The 26,370-nt window shown below is 39.1% G+C and overlaps 1 protein-coding gene across 1 annotated transcript in view; it reads left to right on the top strand.

Annotated features, from left to right (window-relative positions):
• Hdgfl3 (HDGF like 3) overlaps nt 1-26,370 on the top strand; it is a 54,666-nt gene that overhangs the window by 11,250 nt on the left and 17,046 nt on the right. The window contains exons 2-4 of the mRNA XM_075952962.1: nt 19,707-19,783; nt 25,076-25,214; nt 25,691-25,846. Coding sequence (XP_075809077.1) covers nt 19,707-19,783; nt 25,076-25,214; nt 25,691-25,846 — 372 coding nt within the window. The remainder of the gene's footprint in view (nt 1-19,706; nt 19,784-25,075; nt 25,215-25,690; nt 25,847-26,370) is intronic.

Below are 26,370 nucleotides of genomic sequence, written 5' to 3'. Positions count from 1 at the left end.
GGGAAAACTAAAGTCTAGAGAGATCCTAAGTATCTCCTCCACGTTGCCAAATTATAGTAATTGATAAGCTCAAAACCTACTTCCCATTCTTACTTTAGGCCGGTAGAGTGTGTGCTTTGCCTCTAGCAATGCAAGTGCAGCAAGAATTCTAGCTGGTCTTAATTAACCAAAACCTAGAGTCAGATACAGGGGTTAAAGCTGAAGGTCACAGAGGCAGCAGTAAGTCACCAGAGAGACCTTTTACCTCTACCAGTGCCCAGACTGAAGGGACGATCCTCAGACTGCCTGAACTACGCTGTGGCTGTGTCCCCACCAAACCTGACTCCACACTCCAGTGAGTTTCTGTCTCTTCCCTTTTATATTCCTCTCTGTCCAGCCATATTGTTCCTGTCTCCACCTCCCTAGTGCTGGGATTAAAGGTGTGAGTACCACCACCTGGATCTGTTTCTGAGCTCTTGTGTAGCCCAGGGTGACCTTGAACTCACAGAGGTCTATTCGCCTCTGTTTCCTGAGTCCAGAGATTAAAGGTGTGTGCCACCACTCCTGGGCCTCTAGTGACTTAGCTTTGCACTCTGATCTTCAGGCAAGGTTTATTTATTAAAATACAAATAATATTATCACTACATGTTTATCCATCTTTTCATTGAGCAGCTGTTTATTGAGTGCCCATGCTCCAGGCCCTGGTCTAGAAACAGGGTTTACACATGGGAATCTGGCAGAAGACCCTGTCTCCCAGCGTTGTAAATAGCCGAGAGGAGATGCTATGTGCTACCAGGACTGAGGAGTGCAGGGAAGATGTTCTGTGTTACATAGACTATTCAGAGACAATCCCTTCAATAAAATGGCATTTAAATAAAGCTCTGTAGAGAGAGATCACTAAATCCTGAATGAGCCCACTTTTAATGTTTGTTCTGTTGCTTCTTCCCTTCCTGCAGGCAGTACTTGAAGGTAAAATGGTAGTACTTTCTGAAATGTACGATTTAAGATGACTTCCAGTGTTGTTATTTTGAAGATGAGAAAATTTAAGTGTATAATTACAGTCAGTTAATAGGAAGTGCTTTATTAAAATTGATGATCTTTGTTCACTCGTCTGACATAGAGGAAGAAGTGAAAGTAAATAAGGAAATCACTCTGGTTTTTGACACTCTGATTTAGAAATCATGACTTGAACTGGAGAGATGGCTAAATGGGTAAGAATGCTTGCTCTTCTAGACAACTCAAATTTGATTCCCAGTACCCACACTGGGTGGGTCATAACTGCCTATAGCTCCAGCTCTAGGAGATCTGATATCAGCTTCTGGCCTCCTTGGCAGCACACACATGCCTTGCTGGCACACAGCACACACACATACACACACATAATTATTTTAACACCTAGCTGGCACACAACACACACATTAGATATAATTTTAAATATCATGAATCATTTAATTAGAAAAACTAAAATGTTTATGGAAAAAAGATAATTCAGACTTAGATTGAACTATATGTGCTTGTTGTAATTGTGTTTTTTTTAAGTCATGGTATAATACACATACTATAAAACCATCTTAACTATATCTTGTTTCTTTAGATAGAATTTTGCTATTATTAATTTACTAAGTTCTGAGAATGCAGCATGTTCTTTGTGTAAACAAAGGTTTTACCGAGTGGGAGTGATTTTAAAATTTGCATTAAAGTCTTACAGGAGGGGGAGATAAAAGACTTGGGTTCCTTGTCTGAAACACAAGTTTTACAGTGTTTGATAGAAAAATTGATATTTAATGTTTCTTATACTATGTAGCTCAGGCTGGCCTAGAACTTTTATTAGTTTTCCTGTATCAGCTTCTTGTTAATAGAGCATATACCAGCTTAATAACTATGCACAAGTGTGCAGTTTAGTAATGTAATATCACCTTCGTCCATCTCTAGCACTTATTTCCTCCTGTAAAACTGAAACTTTATGTTCCTTAAATAGTAACTATTTCCTGCCTGCTAACCCCTGGCAAATTCTGTTCTACATTCTGTGTCTATGTATGTCTAAGCATCTCCTATAAGTAGAATTATATATTATATATGTCTATTATCATTTAGTGCACATGTCTTTGTTTCCATAGGGATGTAAGGTAACTGCTATAATTCTAAACTGAAATTAAGTAGGGTATCTCTCTTATTGGTCTTCGCTTTGTTTCTTCCTTGCCCAGAGGCTCTGTGTTCCTTTGTGTTGTGCTTTATCTCCATCGAAAGCCATTCTTCCCAGCATCTTACCCACATCTGTGCTCCTTAAAATGTTTTTCTCAGTTCAGAAAAATAGAATGTTAACAATGATGACATAAAATAAGAAAAGCCAGAGTGGAATCCATAAATACCCCAGATAACTTGTAGAGTCAATGCGACAGAAAATAGCCAAATAGAAGCCAGACTTTGAGAAGGAAAAAAAGAAAAACAAGAACAAAAATAAATTATTAGAGGGAAAGTAGTAATTAATTAATGAAGTATACTGTGAGAAAGTCAACTTTCTGAAACATCAATTCCAAAAGACAGAGCAGATTAATCGAGATTATCTGGAAAGGTCAGACTTACTTTAAAGGAAAGGCATGAGTTTAGAACGAGGTGACGTTTAACATGTTTTACAAAACATGCTGTTAAAGTCTTAGACTTATAATTCTGAATGTTTCCAATCAGTGAACTGTGTAGGGATTTTGGATTTTAATTGGATTTAAGTTTCCTCTATGGGTTAATATAGGAAGAATTGTTACAATAGTGTGGTTTTCTTTTCCATAAATGTAGTTTACTTCTCTATTTATTTAGGCCTTTAAATATCTATAACTTTCTACACATCTATTTTAGATATATTTTAGTCTAATTGCTAATATTATATGTTTTATTTTTGTTTCTATTCTTTGAAATGTATGTAAAATTACAGATGGCCAAGACAAAACACTTAGAACAAGACTAAGATGATGAAACTTTATAAGATAGCAAAACATAAAAGTGAGTCCAGAAACTGGTCCCTAGATGGTGAAATCCACAGTAGACGACAGTGTGAGGTTACAGACAGGAGTGTTTTCATGTAAAACTGGCATGCTTAGTCAGTCATGTGCATGTGTTAGGGTTTTTTGGGTTTGTTTTTGACAAATAACCAAACTGGTTTAAAGAGCATTTGTTTTTGCCCATAGCTTTAGATGTTTAAGTCCATAGTCCTCTGGTTCTGTTTCTTTTTGTCTGAAGGAAGCAGAACATCATAGTAGAAAGGGCATGATAGAACAGAACTTACTTCATTGTGGCCAGGAAGCAGTGGGAAGTAGCACCATAGGGGAGGGGCTCAGTTAGACCCTTCAAAGGCACGCCTCCAGTTACCCATGTCCTCTAGCTAACCCACATCTGTACAATTTCATTACCTCCCAACAGTCAATTGGTTGATTGAGTCAGGGCCTCGTAATCTAACCATATCTGAAAGTGCCCTCACAAGCATCCAGAGAAGTGCTTTACTCACTTCCTAGGCGTAGTTAATCCTAACCAAGTTGACAGTCAAGGTCAGTATCATATTAGATGAGTTAACTGTCATGGCATCTTTGTAAAACCAAGCATCTGTTTGAAGGGATTTTTCAGGATGTCTGAGGACACAGAGGAGATAAAATATAAAAGGAAGATTGGTAAAATTTGAGATCATTGAAATCAACTTTTTAAAAATTCCATAATGAAGTTTCAAGGGTAGGCCACAGATGGGAAAGGATGCTCACAACACATGGAACCTATAAAGCTCTAGTGTATATAATGAATCAAGTAAACAAAGACAGGCAGCTCAATAGACAAATGAACAAAACTACACAAACAGCCATTTCATTGAAGAAATATATAATGCCTATGAGTATAATACCTATAAGAAAAGTGCTCACAGAAATGCGAATTAATATTATGGGAATGCCGGAAATTAAAATATTTATAAGTATCATATTGCTGATGGTATGATTCAAAAAAGATTCTTTAACAGGACTGATGGATTATGTAAGGGTCCAGCACTTAGGAATGCAATTTATATTGTAAATTGAATGTTGTGTGTTTTTCTGATTCAGCATCTGTAATTTCCATAGTACATATATCTCTACCTCTAGACGACTAGAAATGTAGCTTATATATTTGGGATTTATTAGAGTGGCTTACAGTTTGTGGTCCAAGTATTCAATAATGGTTATTCCCCAGTAGGCCAAGGATCCAGAAGTTGTTAGTCCATGAGACAGGATGTCACAGCAGTCCCAGTCTGGTGCTAGAGTCCCCAAGGAGTCAATAGAGAGCTGCTGTTCTGCATTCTATCTTGGAATCACAAAGAAATCGGTTCTACTACTAGGGAAGGAATGCCTCACCAGCAGGGTAGATGAACTTGCCAGTGAGAATGAGGACAACCAGGCAAAAAGGAAAGCCTCCTTCTTCCATGTCCTTTCAGGTGGACTGCTACCAAAAGATGCACAGATTTAGGGTGGGCCTTCCCACCTCAAATAATCCAATCCAGAAAATCCATAGGAGTGCCCAGCTGCTTGGTTGATACCAGATCAGATGTACTCAGGTTGACAACCGAGATTAACCACCACACTAAACCTCGTTCCGGGTGCTAGGAATTAAACACTGAACAGTATGGAAAATGTGTCTGTTCTTGTGACATTTTTAGTGTGGAAGGAACTTGTGGATAAGCCAGCAAAATCACACGTAATGTAACCATAAGAGAACAGGAGATGAAGCACGCTTAAGAGGGTGCTTATGATGTAACGCTGAGGAGTCAGGCATGAGGGGGTGTATGTGTCTGCGTGATCGAGGGAAGACCAATCTGAAAATGGCAGTGTTTCAGCAGATTTTATTCTGTGGGAGAAATCCATACGGCTCCTGAAGGAGAAGCAGCAGAGAGGTTGAATAGTCACAAGCAAGTAGGTGAATGAAGCTCATGCGACTGCCCTGCAGGTGACGTTCTGCCAGGCGGACCAGAGCCTTCTTATATAGGATCTTAGATCTCTAACCTAGTTAGAGTGTTTTGGGGGGTGAAAAGTCATTGGGGATTTTCAAGCAGACAAATGACGGTCTGATTTATCTTCAGGAACTGAAGGATTGAAGCTGGGTACACAGTTGGGCAGGGTAAAGATTGGAAATGTTGAATGGAAGGACCTTTCTGGAGACTTGTAAAAGTTTGGCCCTTAGATGATTAACAAGGACTGGGGAGAACAGTGGACTTGGAAAGAAGTGGCTTGTTTGGTGATGCTTCTTAGCAGTATAATTGGAAGAAGTTAGTAGTCACCAAGGTGAAATGCCTTTGAAGAAAATTAAATCAACAGTGTCTTCTCAGTGTCTGGTAGGAAACAGCTGAGTAGATGGTGATGCTGTTATTTGGGCAGTAATCAGCAGGTTAGGAAATAAGATCAAATTTTTTAGGACAATCTCCGTATGTGATCTTAGGCTCAGAAAGCTCTGACATTTGGGTATTTACAAAATGAGACTCATCAATTTATAGATTATGAGACTTACAGTTTATAGATGGCATTTAAAGTCATGGAGATCACTAATAGAATAAGTGAAAATACAGGCGGCTCATGAGAAGAGGTAGATTGTGAGGTAAGGGTGTGTGTGTGTGTGTGTGTGTCTGTGAGAGAGAGAGAGAGAGAGAGAGAGAGAGAGAGAGAGAGAGAGAGAGAGAGAGAGAGAGAGAGAGAGAGAGAAGGAGGAAAGAGATTGGTCTTGGAACTCGAAAGAAGAAGTATCTCCAGAGACATAGACTGTATTGGGAGGTCTATGTGCTATGGAAATAACAAATGTGAGGGTAAAATACAACAAAAATAATAAAAAAAAGAAATTCTGTATAGAAATGAAGAAATGATATAAATAGGCAGTTTGATGAAGGACAAATTATAATGGCCAATAAAACTATGAAAAGATGTTTAACCTAACCCATCAGTCAGAAAATGTCTATTTAAAAGAGAAGTGATACCCAAATGCTATCAAAGATGGGAAAGGAGTTCCTTTTTATACCTTGGTGGAAATAGGAGTTGCTGCAACCCTTTTGAAAATGTCTGCGTGATTATTCAGGTCTGGATGGCCAGGAAACGAACAAGCGGTCTCTGTTTACAAATTGGATCTGTGCCACTTGGTCTATGCCAATTTCAAGCATTTTCATAGTGAAGAGAAAATAAAATTCCTTCTTTCTCTGTGTGTGAGAAGCATCATAGACACCATTCTTCCCCTCAAAAAACACCCACCCCTGCTAAACATATTTACCTGAGAGTGCGCATGTCTGGGGGAACATGGGAAAGTGTAAGCCTGTGTCTAAAAGCAAGGATCTCCGTGATCAAACAGCACCTGTGACATGTCCGTTTGTGTAATACAGATGCACACATGTAGATGATACCAACAGACGGGTGGAAAAAATCTTTACGTTCATCGAGGTTTAAGTCATAATACTTTTTTTCTTGAGAGAAACAGAACTGTTATTATTTTATGCTTTTTATTACTGTTTATTTTCATGTTCATTTTGTTACTTTCACTTTCCATTTTAACCATCACCTTTATTTTGGTATAAACTAAATAATATGAGACTAATATTGAACATTGGGACAGTTTAATAGTTAAAGCTATAAACAGCAGTGCTCAACTGAGTGTAAATTGTGAACACAATTATCTGATATCCTCTATTGTTAAACATATTTACTCAGTAGACAGAAAGGTTTATATACTGTTCGGTTTTAGAGAAGGTTTAGAGAAGAAATATTTAAATTATTATTGATTTTTTAATTTTAAAAGGAAATAGCATAATATCTGTCAGCTTGTTGGGTGTCTGTGTTTTTGCTAACTACCGTTCATAACATGTTATATGTAACCTAGTAGTTTTCTCTTGTCTTTTGTCTTCAAGCATAATTTTGTGTTAACCTATAACTTAACTGATATGACTTCTTTTTTTCTCATTTTTCTCTCTTGAAACTGTGTTTTATCTCTACTTACATGATGCTGACCTTTCTCCTGCCTCTTTGGATGAGATCTGCTAATGAAAAATCCTGAAATTAGTTCTAGTTAAACACACACAAATCATTAATAAATATAGTGAATTCTGTGTAATGAATAAAACTTTGTGTTTTACTTTCAGCCAGTTTTTCCTGTCTAAAGTAATTTCTTTAGGCCTCCTGCATGCTGGCCTATTACAGTAGGAAAGGGTTTAAGTAATATTTCTGACCTTGTCTATCTTACACACCCTGTTCACCCACATTCTGACTAGCCGGGGTCTTCAGTTATCAGTCACCTCAGGACGGAAGTGGGGTAGACACAGCATTAAAGTTTTTTGTTTTGTTTGGGTACAGGTTGCTGAAAGTTCTTACTTTACTTGACTAACAACTGGGGAGCTGGTGTTTCTGCTGCCTAGTCGAGGCAACTGTTTAAAGCCGATTCTTGTGGGTTCCTTGCAACTTTTTCTTAATGACTCCCTAATTGTCTTCATGATATTACTTACTGGTCTGTTTTATATGTTACTATTCCAAATTAAATACCTTCGTAACAGATTACTGTAAAATTTAGTTTAAAACAGCACACATTTATTATTTCATAGTTTCTGTCTGTGTGGAGTCTTTGACTCTGACTCTTCAGAAGAGCCCAGTTATCTTAAGGCTTGATCTGAAGATAAATCCACCTTCAAGATGTATAAGTAGTTGGAAGGAATGGTTTGTTGACCTAATGAGTTCATTTCTTCACAGCTGTCAGTCTGAGAATGTCTTGCGTTTCCCATACCTTGTGGGCTGGATAGAACAGGTTATAGCACAGCAGAAGTCACTGTCCTGACTAACCTAGAAGTGGTATCCAATCACGTTTGTTATGTGCCGTTCATTACTAGTCTGTAGCTAGATTTAGCCTGCACTCTAGGAGGGAGATTTCACACACAACAGTGACTCAGGGATGGAGTCCCTAGGAGCCTAGGAGGGAGATTCCACACACAGCAGTGACTCAGGAATGGAGTCACTAGGTACCATTTTAAAAGCAGCCTACAACTCTCAAAGCAGTAGCCTTCCTGGGATGACCTCATCTTCAGCCCCTGAGTAATGGACATCCTGTCAGTGGTCTTTTCCCTGGTCATCTTGTAGTGTTTTCAGCTTGTTTTTCCACTGCAGTCACTGCCTTACCTCCAGATGGCCCTCTTGGACAGGATTTAATTAAATCCCAGACAGTCTTGTGGGTGAGCCATGGAGTTTGGCATTCTTTACAGGAATCCTTGGCAGTCACCCTCAATTTCATGTGCCATCCGAGTACCTAACCAAATGATTCTGCCTTCAGCCTCTCTCAAGGATTCCATAGATTCGAATCATCTAAAGATCTAGAAGACATACCTTGGGCTCTCAAGGGACCTTATTTTTATTAGTTGAAGTCCTGGAGAAAGGGCAAAGGAGAGCCACAGCATACCAGAGATCTTCTCCACCTTGTTTGTTATGCTAGAGTAAAATTTATGTGGATTTTGACTATATTCTTCCCAAATGGGAAGTTTATTCTTGACCTCTTTTTGGAACATACTTTTATTTTGCATCTCCAACAAAAACTGACACTTGGGTAGCTTTGTGTTCACATCCTGTCTCTTGGTGTTTGCCTTCTTCCTGCTTGTTTACCTAGGACTGTTTACCCTCAACATAACTACAAGAAAAGCAGTTACTAATTTATTAAATCAAACCCTACAACCTGATGAAGAGAAGTGGGCAGGTTAATACAGACTGGGGCGGGAGGGCAGGATGAGAAAGCACTAAATATCTCATTTTGGACTAATAAATATCTTAATTGTATAAACATTATTTTAATCATATTTTTAAAATAACTGCTGATAGAATTTTAAATGAGGTATTTACATTACAGTTTACAGGGGAAACGCGTATAAAGAGATTGTGTTTAAAGGTTCGTATTACTAGCATAAATTATTTTTATTTGGACTGACAAAATACAACAATATAACTTTTATAAGAGACTAACTTCACAAAAGAGAATAGAAAGCAAAAAAATAGTCCCAAATTGGAGAAGAGATTTAGATGAACAAAAAAGATGACAATATTTACATGACATAAAAAGTACACATTGTCACATACCTTGTGACTAGGATTCACAAGTGTCTCAAGTAAAACAATTAACTTCACATGGTCATCTTTATTTAAAATGAGAAGTCATTGACAGATCAGAATAAAGCACTAGGTTCTTTACCTTATTAAAATATACTCTAGAAAGTCGTGCCTATGGTTAGGAAAATTTCACTGGAGGAGGACCAGCTAAGAGTCCTGCCTGGGGAGCTATTAAAGTTCCTAAAAATAAAGATTCTTTTTTTAAAAAAGTATACTAAAATATAATAAAACAAAAGCTAACACATAGGAATTGAACAGAACAAACCAGCAAAAGGAGACAGCCTGAGAGAAGGCACAAGAAACAGAGACCAACACATTGACACACTCAGGAATCCCATAAAAATACCAAACTGGAAGCCATAATATGTACGCAAAGGACCTGATGCAGACCTGTGCAGGCCCTGTGCACGCTTCTCAGTCTCTGTGAGGTTATATGTATATTGATCATGTTGATTTAGAGGACCTAGTCCTTCTGGTGTCCTCCATGCCCTCTGGCTTTTTCCCTGAGCCCTGAGAAGAGGAATTTGATGGAGACATCCCATTTAGAGCAGTATGTTTCAGGGTCCCTCACTCTCTGCATAATGTCTGGCTGTGGGGTTTCTGTATTTGTTCCCATCAGCTGCAGAGGAAACTTCTCTGATGATGGCTGAGCACTGATCTATGAATATAGCAGAATGTCATTAGGAGTAATTGTGTTGGTTTTACCTAGGTCTCTGGCTATCTAGTCTCAGGTCCACCCAAGCAGTGGATAGAGGCTCTACCTCATGGAGTGGGCCGTAAGTCAAATCAAATATGATTGGGTTGCTCCCGCAAACTTTGTGCCACCATTGCCTTAGCATATCTTGCAAGACACCATTGTAGATCAGAGGTTTTGTGGCTGGGTTGGTGTTTATGCTTCTTATAGTAGCTTCCTGTACCAAAGACGCTAAATCTTAGGGGTGATAGCTCTCTCTAAGCACCAGCTTGACTTCTCCATGTTCAGGGAGTTGTGCAGGTGTTGTCTTCAGCAATGGGGCCTTGCCATCAGTTTGTGGAGAGCAATCTGTTGTCTTGGCAAGTCTGGGTTCTATTGGGATTCCAATGTAACCCCTTGGCCAATAACTCAATTAGATGTAATCCCAGTACTGGAAGCTTTATTTGGTAACAAGAGATGGCCAGTTTGGGCTCTGTCTCCCTATTATTTTGTGATTCTATTTAGATCACCTTCATATCTGTAAATATTTTAGAAGGTTTCTACTATATTAGGTTTCCACACTACCCCTCAGATGGCCCTTAATTTTAGCTGGCTCTCCCCCTATTCCCTCTCTCATCCTCTTCTCTCTCTCCCCACTTGATCCTCACTGTTCTAGCGCCCTCCTGTCCATAACTGTTCTGTTTCCTTTTCCTTTTTTTTTTATTTTTCTTTTTTTCTTTTTCTTTTTTTGTTTTGTTTTTAGAGACAGGGTTTCTCTGTGGCTTTTTGGAGCCTGTCCTGGAACTAGCTCTGTAGACAAGGCTGGTCTTGAACTCACAGAGATCCGCCTACCTCTGCCTCCCGAGTGCTGGGATTAAAGGCATGCGCCACCATCACCCGGCCTGTTTCCTTTTCCTAATGAGATCAATTTGTCTCTCCAGTTCCTTACTTATTTATAACTAACCTCTGGTTCTTCAGATTGTAGCTTGGTTATCATTGACTTAACTGATATTCACATATAAGTGTATGCATACCATATTTGTCTTTCTGTGACTGAGATAACCTCACTCAGGATTTTTTTTTTTTGGTTCTATCCTATGTACCTACAAATTTCATGAATTCACTTTTTAAACAGCTGAGTAATGCTCCAGTATGTAAATGTGCCATATTCTCTTCAACCATTTGTCTGTTGAGGGACATCAAAGTTATTTCTAATTTCTGGCTATTATGACTAGAGCAGTAGTGAACAAGTTTGAGCAAGTATCTCTGTGGTAGAATGAAGTGTCCTTTGGGTATATGCCCAAGAGTGGTATAACTGGATCTTGAGCTAGATTGAGTCCCATTTTCATGATGAGTTGCCATACTGATTTCCATAGTGTCTATCTATACCAGTTTGCACTCCCACCAGCAATGAATGAGTGTTCCCCTTACTCCACATCCTCACCAGCATGAGCTATCACTTGTTTTATTGTTCTTAGCCTTTCTGAGGGGTTTAAGATTAAGTTTCAAAGTACTTTCCATTTGCATTCCCTGATGACTAATGTGCTGGCTAGTTTTATGTCAGCTTGACACAAGCTAGAAATACTTGAAAGGAGAGAACCTCAGTTGAGAAAATGCTTCCATAAGATCAGGCTGTAGATCATTTTCTTATTTAATGATAGATGAAGGAGGTCCAGCCGATTGTGGGTGGTGCCATCCTGGGCTGCTAGTCCTGGGTTCTATAAGAAAAGCAGGCGGAACATTCCTCCATGACTTCTGCATCAGCTCCTGCCTACAGGTTCCTGCTTTTGAGTTACTGTCCTGACTTCCTTTGATGAACAGTGATGTGGAAGTGTAAGTCAAATAAACCCTTTCCTTCCCAGTTTGCTCTGGTCATGGTGTTTTCTTTCAATAGTAACCCTAAGAAAGCTAATGGTGTTTAAGATTTCTTTGTTCTTCAGCCATTTGAATTTCCAGTTTTGAGACTGTTTAAATCTGTACACAATTTTTAATTAGGTAATTTGTTTCTTTATACCTAGTTTTTGAGTTCTTTATATACTTTGGATATTAATTTTCTATCAGATGTGAAGTTAATAAAAAATACTTTTCCATTCTGTAGGCTGACACTTTGACAAAATAATTACACACTGACAAATGTTGGTGTCCTTTGCCATGTAGAAACTTCCTGGTTTTATGAGGCCCCATTTATTTATTAATTGTTGATCTTACTGCCTGTGCTAATAGTGATCTGCTCAGAAAGTCTTTTCTCTTGCCAATGTTCAAGGCTATTTCCTACTTTCTCTTCTGTCAGGTTCAGTGTATCTGATTTTATGTTGAGATCTTTGATTCATTTGGAGTTGAGTTTTGTGCAGGGCAAGGAGTATGGATCTACTTGAATTCTTCTACATGCAGCTATCTGGTTTGATCAGCACCATTTGTTGAAGATGCTTTCTTTTTTTCAGAGTGTATTTCTGGATGCTTTATCAAAAGTCAGATGTACACAGGTGTGTAGATTCATGTCCATCTCATGAATTCAGTTCCATTGATCAGTGTGTCTGTTTTTGTGCCAGCACCATGCTGTTTTTATTACTATAACTCTGTAACACAACTTGAAATCAGGGATTGTGATAGCTCCAGCATTATTATTCAAGATTATTTTAGCTATCTTGGGTTTTTGTGTTTCCATATGAAGGAGAATGTTGTCCTTTCAATCTGAGAAGAATTGTGATGGGGTTTTAATGGGGATTGCATTGAATTTGTAGATTGCTTTCAGTAGGATGACCATTTTACTATGTTAATCCTACCAATTCATGAGTATAGGAGATCTTTCCATCTTGTGATATCTTCTTCAGTTTCTTTCTTCAGTGTCTTAAAGTTTTTATCATACGAATCTTTCACTTGCTTGCTTACAGTTAACCCAAGATAATTTATATTCTTTGAGCCTATTGTGAAAGGTGTTCTGTCCCTAATTTCTTTCTCAGTCCATTTGTCATTTGAATATAGGGCTCATGAGTTAATCTTGTATCCAGACACTTTGCTGAAGGTGCTTATCAGCTGTAGAAGTTCCCTGGTAGAATATTTAGGGTCACTCACGTATACTATCATCTCACCTGTGAATATAATACTTTGACTTCTTCCCTTCCAGTTTGTATCCCCTTGATCTCCTTCAGGTGTCATATTGCTCTAGCTAAGATTTCAAATGCTATAGTGAGTAAGTATGAAGAGAGTGGACAGCCTTGTCTTGTTCCTGACTTTACTGGAATTGCTTTGAATCTCATTCCTGGCTCTGTAGCAGACCTCCTCCTTCTCCTCCTCATGAGGCCTCCTTTTCCTCTTCCCCTCACCCCACACAGATCTTTCCCTCCTGAGCTACCCCCATTGCTTTATCCCAGCCCCCAACTCCAGCAGGAGCCCACAGGCCACTTTGACAAACAGGCTGACTGCAGATTTTCACCTCTGTCTCAGCTCCCTCAAAACTAATCAATACCCCAGTCTTATCCCCAGCTCTGCCACAAACCACCTTCTGTGCCCCCGACATATTCCGTCTACAGTGGAATAAAGATTCTTTAAAATTCCAGCCTTGTGTTGAATTGGAGGCTCTAAAAGCGGCCTGTAGTGGGAAAAGGTGTTCTCTCCAGTCAGACAAGGGGTTTCGTTGGCTTTGTACTGAGAAAAGTTGGCTAAAGAAATAGTCCTTGGCACATGGAGACCAAGAATAGTCCTTGGCACATGATAGGTTCTCTAGCCAGTTTTTAATGAGAATTCCATGCCCTGGGCGTTTTTTTTTTTAAGATAGGCTTTGTAAGAACTGGTGCAAAATATGAAATGCATGGCCATTTTATGTACTTGTGTTTGTTTTTTATTTCTAAAGAAAATGTAAATCTGTAGCACTAATTACTACTACAGAGGTGACTGGTTGTCACAGTTCAGAACATACCCTTTCTGATGTTTTATGTTTAAATGAACACACACAGAGTTTTATGGGATTGTCTTTTTTTTTTCAGTGTGTATCCCCTTGACCTTGATAAATTACTATCTTTTCAAGTCCGTACATAGTAGATCATGACTGAGGTTTATAGTAGTATATACTACTTAACATTTATTTAACCATTTCTACCTATACTAATGATCTTATATTTCTTTGGGCTGGAGTGGTCCAGTGAACTTTTTGGTTTCTTTATGTTTCCAGGCTCTTCTACAAGATAGACTGTTTGCTAGCAGTAGAATTGTTAAACTATGGTGTGTTTTTTAAAATTTTTATAATAAAAAGAATGGTATCAATTTCTTAAATATTTGCAGTAGCATTGCTAGTACTTGTTTTGTCCAGTTTCCTGTACACAGTTTCAGGCACATTTCTAGGTTTAGGAAACAATTCATTAAAACCACAGAAATTGCCTAGCATTATAGCTTGACCTATAATCCAAACACTTGGGATGTTGAGGCAAGAAGTTGTTAAACTTAAGAGCAGAGTGAGACCCTCTCTCTAAATAAATAAGGGAAACAATGATAAAGAAAACATAAGAAATGTTCTTCATAATCTTGAACTAGGAAATGCTCTTAAGCAAGATCCAGCCTCATAAGCCACAAAGGAAAATGATTAATACTTTTAATAAACAAATGGTGATGTTTGCTCTATGCAGTGACACGTGCAGCCAGTCCTAACTCATGAGGAGGCTGACATAGGAGACTGTGAGCTTGAGGCAACCCTATGAGACACAGGTAGAAGCTATATCAAAGAAGGAATTCTGCATACGTGAGTATGGATGTGCATTTGCCACAGCTTACGTAGAGATTAGAAAAAACTGGAGTCAGTTCCTTCCATCGTGAGTTCCTGGAGAGGAACTCAAATTCACATTGCCAGGCTTGGGCAGCAGACACTTTCACCCTCTGAGCTGTCTCCCAGCCCTCATTCAGCACTTTGTCCCCATCTCTGTCTCTACCCCCTTTTTCAGACACACAACACGTAGAGTTAGGATTCAACTTAAAATGTCTTCCACTCAAGCATTGCTGTATGCAGCGGGAATACAGCCGTGAGAAGGACAAGAGAGATTGTCGCAGTGCCAAGAGACAGATGTGCACAAGCATGCATTCCTGTGTCAGAGAGTGCTGAAACAATAAACCAGAAGGGAAAGGGATAGGGAAGGAAGTGGTTTTGAAGTAGGCTGTGAAGAGTCTTTCTGATGGAGTTGAACAGAAATAGGAGTGAGGTGAAAGAGCTGAATGTGGTCACTTCTAAGAGAAGAGATCTTGCCCAGGGAGGAGCCTTCATGTCTTTCCCTGGGCCCTGCCCCTTAGGACTTCTGACCCCCTCGGCCTCCAGCTAGACTCTCAGGATGAATGGGCACACAAATTATTCACATTTAGCCACCATGTGGAATCCAATCCCTTGATCTCCATGTCATGATTACATCACCCTCATGTTGGTACATTTTAGTCACTAATTCGTCCCCTAGTAAGGGAGAAATTCCTACTGTGTAGCTGTGGGGATGCCCAAATACCCAATACTGGGCAGATGTGACAGGCAGCAGACTATTAATTGCATTACTCTAAGCCTGGAGTGAAAAAAAGACATTATACACCCACCCCACAGGCCCAATGGTAGCTCTACTCAGAAGCGGTGGACAGTGTAAAATGGGGCTGATAGTTTCAATAGGATCAGGTGCCATGCAGTTACCACAGGAGAATATGTTTGGTTTTTAGAGTAATTTCAAGGGTTGACAGGGAACTGAATGCTGATCCTCGGGGATAGTAGGAGCTCTGCCTGTTACCTTTGATTGGAAAAGATTCTTTGTATGAGGGCCGTATCCATGGGTACAGGCTGGGAGAGCTGTCATGTATCTGTGGGTACAGGCTGGGAGTGCAGTAGAGGCCCTCCTAATTATGTTAATGTTGAGCTTTCAAATGTCGTTTAAGCCAGTTGTGTTCAACCTGTGGGTCACAATTCTTTCACAGGGGTCACATATCAGATACATTTCATTACAACTCATAAAAGTAATAATGTTGTTGCCGGTGGTGGCACAGGCCTCTAGTCCCAGTACTTGGGAGGCAGAGGCAGGCAGATCTCACTGTTCGAAGCCAGCCTGGTATAGAGTGAGTTCCAGGACAGCCAAGGCTACTTAGAGACCCTGTCTCAAAAATAAATAAATAAAACAAAACCAAATAAAAACAAAAACAAAAACAAGTGAGCTCCACGTTCAGTAAAAGACCCTGTCTTGATGGAGTAAAATAGAACAATAGAAGACACCCGTGGCCGCCATGCCCTCTGCACAGGTGTGCATAGTTACACACAGAGAAAATGGCTGTAAGGAGCTAAGTGTGTGGAGCATGCCTGTAATCTCCGCACTCAGGCTTAGTCAAACGGATATTGAGTTTGAAGTCAGGCGGGTTACCTAGTGAGAACTACAAAGAAAAAACAAAAAGCAAAAAACCTCAGAATTGTAATTTGCTTACATGTTCATTTATTTTAAACATGCAGAAGTAATACCAGCTTCACAGTAGTGTAAGAAAATTTAAAAGTTCACATGAAAACAAACCAATTTGATTCCTGTTTTTAAAATGCTTGCAAGTTTTCAGTTTCTATAAGAATTTATTTCTAAATGGCTACATACTTAACAGGACTTTCTGAAAGAATTAGGAAAATAAGCTTGCAGTCTGAATACAAAAAGCCTGAAGATTTAGAGGACTTTATGTTAATACAAACACCATGGCTCATATACAAGAACCACAAGAGACTGACAAGAGTGTGTCAAAATCGCCTAGAGGCTTCTTAAAACACTGATTCCTGGGGACTGTAGTCCTGTGCCCTCTGATGTCTAGTATCTAAAAACATAGTTCATGCATACATTGACTAGCTCTAAGATTGTTTACAGTCAGCAGACTAATTTTGGAACATGTTACAATTAGGAAATCTGTTCATTTTTTTTTTAAATTTGAGAAACAAATGAGGCAAAATTATTTACACTGAAATGACTTGATTCTATCTTTTTGTTTGTTTGTTTTTGTTTTTCAAGATAGGGCTTCTTTGTGCAGTGCTGGCTATCCTGGAACCAGCCACGTAAACCATGCTAGCTCAAACTCACAGAGATCTGCCTACCTCTGCTTCCAGAGTGCTGTGATTAGAGGCTTACACCACCACCCGGCTTCGGTCTTTATGGGTTTGATTAAAACAGCAGCAGTAAAGAAATACAAGAAATTTTCTATTTATATAATAAGTCATTTTAGTCCTCTGATATAAAGGTTTTCTTTTGTAAATTATGAGAACAAAAAGAAAATTGAAAAGGGAGAATTTTTCTCCTTTATTACCACTGACCTTACACTTAGATGTTTATATTTTCCTATTCCTTCCTAGTATACATCTATAAAAATACATACATATAATCATTATAATCAATGATAAACATAAAGTGTTTTCTTTTTTGCTTAACAAAGTCATGAGATTTTCCCATTGTGATATGGTAGATTTTTTTTTATCATATGACAACAAAGATTGATAAGCACTATTTGTCGTACTTAGATAAGTGAACCAGTCTGTTTGTAGGTGATGCTGAAAGTCCTCCCGGCATGTCAGCAGTCTGGTGTGGCTGCTGCCCTAGTCACAGTGAATGGTAGATGACGGTAGAGTGAGAGGGAAATCCTTCCTAGAAGACAGGAAGTGGCAGAGATCTTAGGAGGTGGGCTCTGGCTTTTATAAAACTAACTCAGAGATCCTCTGAAAACACCATGATCTCTTTCCCAGGACAACGTTCCAGGAGCTTCTTCCAGTAGAGGTACTACCACTTCTTCATATCCCTACACTGGGGAACCAAGCTTCTAACACATGAACGATAGGGGGATACTCTCAGACCATATTTAAGCAATAGTATTAGGGATAACATTCTAAATATGATATAGCTCCTGCAGGGGCTAGGGAAATGACTATAGATAGGGAAGCATGAAAGCCTGAGTTCAGATCCTAGTGGAGTAGATCTGTGATGCTCGCTGGCTGCCCAGCCTAGTGGAATCAGTGAGGTTCAGGTTCAGGGAGAGACCATGTTTCAAAAAATAAAGGTGGGAAGCAATTGATGAAAGGCCCCTGGTGTCCGCCTCATGCCTCTGCATGCATGCACATGCCTGCATACAAACAAGATACAGCCCCTGGAAAGTTTCATGGGCTAATGGTATTAATAATTATCTAGAGCCTATTTATTGAGCACCTGGAGGTAGGGATGCTAAGCGCCTTTCATTTGATAGTCACAGTAGTAATATGTGTGTCATGTGAAGAGATGAAGAAGCTACAGTTGAGAAATTTGCCCAGGATCACATAGCCAGTAAGTGACAGTCATGACTTGTACTCAAAATTAGCTAGCTTCCAGAGGAAAGCATGGTCAACAGGTAGATTTACAATGTTAATCCTAAATTTCAGAGCCCCTCATTTGTCAGTGCAGGGCTTGAAATGTTCAAGGTAGAATTAGAAAGCTGTATTGTAACTAGAAACCATTTCTAGATAAGCATTTTGGGAAATTGCTGATGAGTTCTTGGAGCTTATTTTGCTAACAAAATATTGTAAACAAATATTCATTTTTGTAATTGAATAATATGTGTCTCTGAAAAATGAGAAGTTCAGCCATCAGAGAAGACAGAAAGAGAATAGCTTGCTGTTGCTTGTATGTAAGCCCAGCAACATTCAGGGGGCAGAGGCTGGAAGACAGCCTGGACTACGTAGTGGGTTCCAGGCAAGACTGAGTTACAGTATGAGACCCTGTCTCAAAATAACAACAGAATTAAAAATAGCACGCTTATAAATAATCACATCTAGTTTCATGTTGTATCATGATATGAGGAGAAGAATGACCATTTCTTGGAATATTCTAGGGAATTTTGACCTTACTCTATCTGAAGTTTTTAACCTCAGCAGCACTTGGAACTGCTAGATCTTGCCGGGCAGTAGTGGTGCATACCTTTAATCTCAGCACTTAGGAGGCAGGAGGATCTCAGTGAGTTCGAGGTCAGCTTGGCCTACAAAGCGAGTTCCAGGACTGTTATGTAGAGAAACCCTGTCATGAAAAATTAAATAAATAAACAAACAAACAAAGAACTGGTAGATCTTGAGAAGCGCTGACTTACCTTTATTTAAAAAAAAACAAAAACGGAAATGGCTGGGCAGTGGTGGCGTACGCCTTTATCCCGACACTTGGGAGGCAGAAGCAAATTGATCTCTGTGAGTTTGAGGCCAGCTTGATCTACAAGAGCAAGTTCCAGGACGAGCTCCAAAGCTATAGAGAACCCATGTCTACAAAAAGAAAAACAGAAATTGCCCAAATACGTAACTAGGAATGATAGATATGCAACAAAAAGCTATAGAATCTGGAACATGGAAGTGAAATAATAAATGTGTGTCTTTACTAAGTCTTATGTGGTTGGAGAGAGAAACTCAGCCTGGTCCAGACTAATGGTTGCATAATAGTACATTATTAGTTCTCATATCCCCTGTGTTAAAATGTATTCTAGAGATACATGTTTGTCATTACTTTTAAAAGTACAGCTTTTGACATCAGACAGTGCTAGCTCACACCTTTAATTCCCTGGACTCAGGAAGCAGAGGCAGGCGGATTTCTGTGAGTTTGAGGCCAGCCTGGTCTACAGAGTGAGTTCCAGGACAGGCTTCAGAGCAACAGAGACACCCTGTCAAAAGTCCAGCTTTTGCTTCATTTCACTAGAACAGATTTCCAAGAGTAGGAGTAATTCTGTTGAGTCAAAAGGCGTGAATAGTTCAGCCTCAATAAATTATTGTAATGGATATAACTAATTTACAGTTTTAAATAAAACCAAATAGGATGTTTAGAAGAATTTTGCTAGGTTTGAGAAAAAACTTAGAATTTTTATTACACTAAACTATTTTGAAATTGGCAATAAATTATTAAAACATTGTTTCTATTGTGTTTACAATATTCTTTCATAACTGAATTTATCTTTAATAGATTGATGAACTCCCAGAGGGAGCTGTGAAGCCTCCAGCCAACAAGTATCCCATCTTCTTTTTTGGTACCCATGAAACGTAAGTTAACAAAATAGCCTAAGTTTCAACAGCTCTGATCTGAATCCACTAGATTACATATTAATATGTGATCTATACTGTTTAATGTTAGTTATTATGTCCTCTTATAAAATAACAGACAACACATTTTATTACTGTAAGGTGCATTAGTTATTTTTGCATGTTGTAACAAAACACAACAGAAGCAAGTTTGGGAAGAAAATCAGGGGATTTCAGTTCCTCACATCAGGGAAGGCATGGTGGAGTCTATGCAGGAAGAATTATGTGGTTATAGGTTTTTACATGTGGACTAGGACTAGGACATGCAGAAAAGGCAAGCCGGGGCAGGCATGGCCATAGCGTAAAAGGTACGTTTCTAATGACCTATCATTCATGCCTCACCCCATAAGACTCCACAACTTCCCAAATTAACATCACTGTCTGGGTACTAAATGTTTGAACCTAAGAGCAGGGGAGAGGGGGCATTTCAAATCCAAACCATAAAATCAGTTTTTGTTCATAGAAGTCTTGATTACTGAAAGCACATCTTTGCTTTAAATGCCATTTCTGTTTCTATTTTAAGTGTTGGTTATCAAACCAAGTCTCCTTTCAGGACACTTGTGAAGTCCTAGAGCAATTGACTTACTGCTGGGACTCTGTACATGTCCCGTTTAGAGAAGCATCTTCCACTCATTTTTATAGGACAAAGTTATGTTCTCTTAGCTCTTTCAGCTTTAGACCTAAAACAAACATACTGCCTTTTAAAGATTTTCTAATTACATTTGTTAATATATGGATTCTAGTAATATATACGTTTATTTCCTTTTTTCACAGTAATCCAGAAGTGGGCACAGGTGAGGGTGGATAGACAGGTTTGCGCTAAATGAGTTCTAAGAGTTGCACCTCTCTCAGATCCTACCATTCCTTGGTATTACCCTTGTGTGCCTGTTCGTGAGAGCCTCGCTATATAGACCACATTGGCCTTGAGCTCACTGAGATCCCTCTGCTTCTCCTAAGTGCGGAGGTTAAAGTCATTTGCACACCTAGCTCATTGGCTTTATTTAAATACTAACGTTTCCGTTGTGCATGTGCGTCTTCTAGGGAGAGGAAAAGAGAGAAGAGTGAAAAACAGGATGACTTGTAAGGAAATGGCAAGAAAGGTCGCTCAGTCACTTCTGCTTGCACTCATTCCAGTGTCGAGAATTTGGTCATGGAACCGCACACAGCCATAGGGAAGCTGAGAAGTGGTTTCCAGTTTAGCAGCTCTGAAATATGGGAGAAGTAATAATCTGTTAATGAAAGGCAGAAGAAGAAGAAGGTTTGGGGGACATTTGCAGTCTTGCCACACTCTGTCATTTACTTTCATTTAAATGTTAGCAGAGTTTGAAAGGAATCTTAGCTTGCTATTTCTCCCATTCTAACTTAACCTCATTCTGGTCTTGAAAGCACCAGGGTAAAGTCCTGAAGACAGAAATTTATTTTCTTGTGTGAGAGATAATGTGTATCTTTCAGGAAATAATCTTTTAGGGCTTTTTGGTATTGTTTTGAGTTTAGTTTATTTTGGCTTAATTATATTGTTGTTGTTGTTCTGTGTGTGTGTGTGTATGCGTGTGTTGCTGGACTAGTTACAAGTTCTCGGGGAGGAAGAAGCTAAACCCAAGTCTTACTTTCATCTGACAAACACTGTATATACCTTTTCTTAGGTTGCTAGAAGGCTTAGAAGTAAATGTTTTACCTATAAATAGAATATGCTTTGTGATACATATTTTATTTATCTCACTCCTGACCTTATTTTATATGCATACCATTGTTCTGATTTCCTTAGAATGACCTGTTCAAATTATCTGGCTGCATTTTTGGGGACAAGGCAAAAGTTAACTTAGAAAAATCTTACTTGTACTTTATGCACCATTTACTAAAATTATGTGTTTACTTTTATTCCCTTGGTAAGTATTTGTTTTTTTAAGGTATTCTGTAAATCAGTGGAAGTGGAAAGGTGCCCTTAAAGACCTGCCAACTGGCACACAAACTTTAATCAGCTTAACCCACAATTGTTTCCTATGCATAGATCAATGATTGCAAAAGTCAAAGGCCAGAGTAATAATTCCTGTTAAGTTTCCTTGAAAGTGAAGTAGACATATAATGTTCACTTTTTCTCATGTTCATGTTGTTCATCAAATAAAACTTTAACCTACCCATCCCTCAAAAGTTTTATTTTTGGTTGTGTATTTGAGCCTTTCCTTTCCCCTCCTCCAACTCTTCCTGGATCCACACCTCCTTCCCTACTCATTCAACTTTGTGTCTTTTCTTTTTAAACCACCAGGACCAATTTGTGCTGCCCAAATATTCTTGGATGTGTGGTATCTTAGTTTAGATTCCTATTAATGTGAAGAGACACCATGACCACGGCAACTCTTATAAGGAAGAACATTTAATTGTGGTGGCTTATATTTTCAGAAGTGCCTACTGAAGGTTCTGTCCCACACAGTCCCGCAGCAATTCAGTCCCAGATAAACACACAGAAGCTTATATTCATTATAAACTGTTTGGCCTATTGCTTAGGCTTATTACTAACTAGCTCTTACAACTTAAATTCACCCATAATTCTTGTCTATGTTTAGCCATGTGGGTTGGTACCTTTTCTTAGTAAGGCATTCTCATCTTGCATCCTCTGTTTCTGGATTATGACTGCATCTCTTCCTAGAATTCTCCTCGTCTGGTTGCCCTGCCTATGCTTCCTGCCTGTCTACTGGCCAGTCAACATTTTATTAAGCCAATATGAGTGACAGATCTTTACAGGGTACAAGAGCATTATCCCAACAGCACAGATGTTTAGTCCATTATCATTATGGTGTGACATGGTGGCATGCAGGCAGACGTAGTGCTGGAGAAGTAGCCAAGTGTCCTGCATCTTGCCTTGAAGGCAACAGGAAGTAGTTTGAAACATGGGTGTGGCTTGAACATGTATGAGACCTCAAAACCCACCTCCATAGTAACACACTTCCTCCAACAAAGCCACATGTCCTAATAGAGCCACTTCCTTTGGGGGGGGGGCATTTCCTTTAAAACAACCACATGTGATCTTCCTGGAGTATGGCTAACTAACAGGTCTACACTCCTCTCCCTGGTAGACAGGGTCTCACAGAGCCCAGAATGGCTCAACTCCTGCCTCCACCTCCCATGTGCATTGTCAGGGCCAACACACTTAGTATACATAGATTTGTTAGTTGATTTTTTAATCATCTGGACAGATCATTGCTATACCCAGTCAGAAAATGGAATTTATGAATTACTGCTAGCATGTTGACTGAAAGGTTTCAGTATCATCTTTTTCTGATTTCTAAATTCCTATCTCTAGCTCATAGTTTTCTTTAATACCCAGAAAATATTTTCTAGCTCCCTACTTGATATCTTCTTTTGAATGTTTTAACTGGGACTTCAAGTTTTACAACTAACAATATGCTTCATCCCAAATTTTTTTCTGCAAGAGAAAAATCGTAACATTTCAGAAACTAACAACTCTAGCTTTCTTATTTATCATCCTGAGCCCTTAAAGGTAGCCTCAAATCCAGTTTCTCCACCAAGGTTTCTTTCCTGAGAATGAAATCTGAATTTGATCAATTCTTTAGCCAACTACACCCTGGCCCAAGTTGCCATCATTTTTTTTATTTCAGTAGCCTTCTGTTAGTTCTTGCTTACATCCTAGTACCTAACCTTCACTTGGTTTCCAACATGACAGCCAAATGGTGCTATGAACAAAACTCAGAACCTTGCATGGCTTCCCATACTACTCAATACCTTTGCAATGAGCTCCAAGGCCCTAACAGGTCGCTAGCCTGTTACTTCTCTAACCATGTCCATACTGGTTACTGTTACTCATTTCTCTCTAGCTGCCCTGGCCTCTTCTGTGTTTCTCAGACACACATTTTTTTCCCAGGTAACAGCACAGAGGGTGCCTTCACCTCCTTTACTTAGAAGTTCCCTTCCTGGTCATGCCTTCTCCAGTCTTTATAGCTGGAATTGTAGAAGTCATCCCTAATGTACCCATCTGGGATGGGCTAGTTTTAATTGTCAACAGCCCAACCTAGACTCACCAGGGAAAGAGTTTCAGTGAGAAATTAGCTAGGTGAATAATTTGTCTGTGAGGGGTTTTCTTAATTGGTTATTTGAACTAGAAAGACCCACCCACTGTGAGAGCACCATTTCCTAGGATGGATTCTGACTGTATGAGTGGAATGAGTTGAGCTTCAGCGTGCATGCGTTAACTCATTGCTTTCTGCTCTTGACTGTGGATGTGATGTGTCTAGCTACGTCAGAACCCTTGACTTCCCGACAGTGGTGGATGTTAACCTCAACTATATGCCAGATCAACCCTTCCTTCCTTAAGTTGCTCTGTTAGGGTGTTTTATCACAGAAACAGGAAAAGAAACTAAGACACCATCCTTCTTTGTATACAAGAAATATGTGTTTAGTTTGCCATTTTAATTGGTCTACTATCAGCACCTGTGCTTCCTGAAGGCAGCAATTGCTGTGCCTTATTCCCATACCATTGCAACAATGCCTGACACATTATAGGAGTTTAACTGGTATTTGTCATATTAATAGCTACGTAAACTTTAATTTGAAATGTCTCAAGGATGTCATCCAAAGTGAACCTTAGTAGTTTCACTCACTAAATTAAGATCACAAGTCACGATATTAAAGGTTCTGTTCAGTGTGCCCTAGTCTGTTAGTTACAGAATTTAACTACTTTTTCTTGAATATAATTAATTTAGTTAGGAAAACTTTAAATTAGATATAACTTTGTTTACTTTGCTACTTCTGGGTTGTTCTCCCCCCCAAGCAATTTACAGAAATAATTTTGGCAAGGCTAACTATTCTAAAGTAGTATACAGAATTAAATAATTTTTATTCCAGTATTTAAATTCCTAATAGAAATCTCACAAACCCTTACCTACAGTAAGATTAACATAAATACTAGTTTAAAATGATGATTGACAAAATCAAAGTAAATAGCTCTAATTCTATCTTGTGTAACTAGAAATCAATTTTAAACGAAGTATATTGGTAATATTAATATAAAGTCAAAATTGGACAGTCCACAGTTGCTGACTTTACATATTCAGATATCCATTTTATTGCCTTGAAATATGTTTCTAAAGCATCTTGTGATATGTGTTTAACCCAGAGGGTTTCTGTATACTTTAAATAACTTTATTGTAATGTGCTCTGACGTCATATTTGATCTTGATATTACAGCACCTTGTATTTGAAGGTCAGCGTGTCAGTTCTATTTCTGATCTATCTCTGCAGTGCATTTCTAGGTCCTAAAGACCTTTTCCCATATAAGGAATACAAAGACAAGTTTGGAAAGTCAAACAAACGGAAAGGATTTAATGAAGGATTATGGGAAATTGAAAATAACCCAGGAGTGAAATTTACTGGGTACCAGGTAATAGTTTGCATCACAGTCTCTTGTTGTACTCTTATTCCTTGCTTTTAACTCTTATGCATCTTTGTAAAATGTCCTTCTTGTTAGTACTTACCTTCCATTCGTTTGAAGTCAGAGTTCTTCTTTGGCTATAGCAGCAGTTTTTTTTGATTAAGTACCAAGTCTTGCCCAGAGAGTCTGAGTTAAGTGGCCATTGAAAAATTGACTCTGACAGTCATTTGGGTCATTAATTGAATCAGGATTACCCATGCTGCTGAGATTAGCTTCAAATTCTTGACCACAAGCAACCCTCCTACCTCAGCCTCAGCTGGAATTAGAGATGTGTGCCACTATGCCTGGCTGTCATAAAATGGTTCTTTATTTTAAAATGTTAGAAGTAGGCCAAAGTCTTTGAAATTTAAGCAGAGTGATTGTTTCCACAGTTTGTGTTCCTTTTTTTTCCAAAATGTAATTGTCTGATTTTTTTTTCCCCTTAGACAATTCAGCAGCAGAGCTCTTCAGAAACTGAGGGAGAAGGTGGAAATACCGCAGATGCAAGCAGCGAGGAGGAAGGCGATAGAGTAGAAGATGGAAAAGGCAAAAGGAAGAATGAGAAAGGAGGCTCAAAACGGAAAAAGTCCTACACTTCAAAGGTCACTGACAACCTCCCTCCCACTATTCATGTCTCATGAATGTTCACTAAAGGCTTTCATCTGGGTAGGAGGTATAGTTCCTTGGCAAAGTGCTAACCTAGAACATGTGATTCAGCCACATCCCCTCCCCCACCCCCACATACACACTAAAAACTCTAGAGGCAGAAAGGCAGAAGCCCTGAGGTATTCGGGAGTCACAGTTGATTGCCCTGAACGTACTGTATGCTTAGTTGAAGGAGGAAGGTTAAACATAATACTGTAGGGTGCATCTGTACCAGACATTGAGTTAAACTGGGTATGCAGGACTGAGGATTCTGACTCCATCGAAAGGGAGAGGGAGCACAATAAACAAGTAAATAATAAACAAATGTAAATTATGAAAAGAGGAAAACAGAAAGCACAGGGACCCTTAGATCTGGAGCACAGAGACACAGGTGAATGCTGAACAGTGCAAACTTGCAAGCGGTGTCGGTGAATGGGTCCAGGTTCTGTTCCAGATGTAGCAGCAGGATGGCAGATTTACA

Source organism: Microtus pennsylvanicus, chromosome 18 (assembly GCF_037038515.1).
Source record: "Microtus pennsylvanicus isolate mMicPen1 chromosome 18, mMicPen1.hap1, whole genome shotgun sequence".
Classification (NCBI taxonomy): domain Eukaryota; kingdom Metazoa; phylum Chordata; class Mammalia; order Rodentia; family Cricetidae; genus Microtus; species Microtus pennsylvanicus.
The sequence above is the reverse complement of the archived record's forward strand: the minus strand, read 5'-3'. Positions and strand labels throughout refer to the sequence as shown.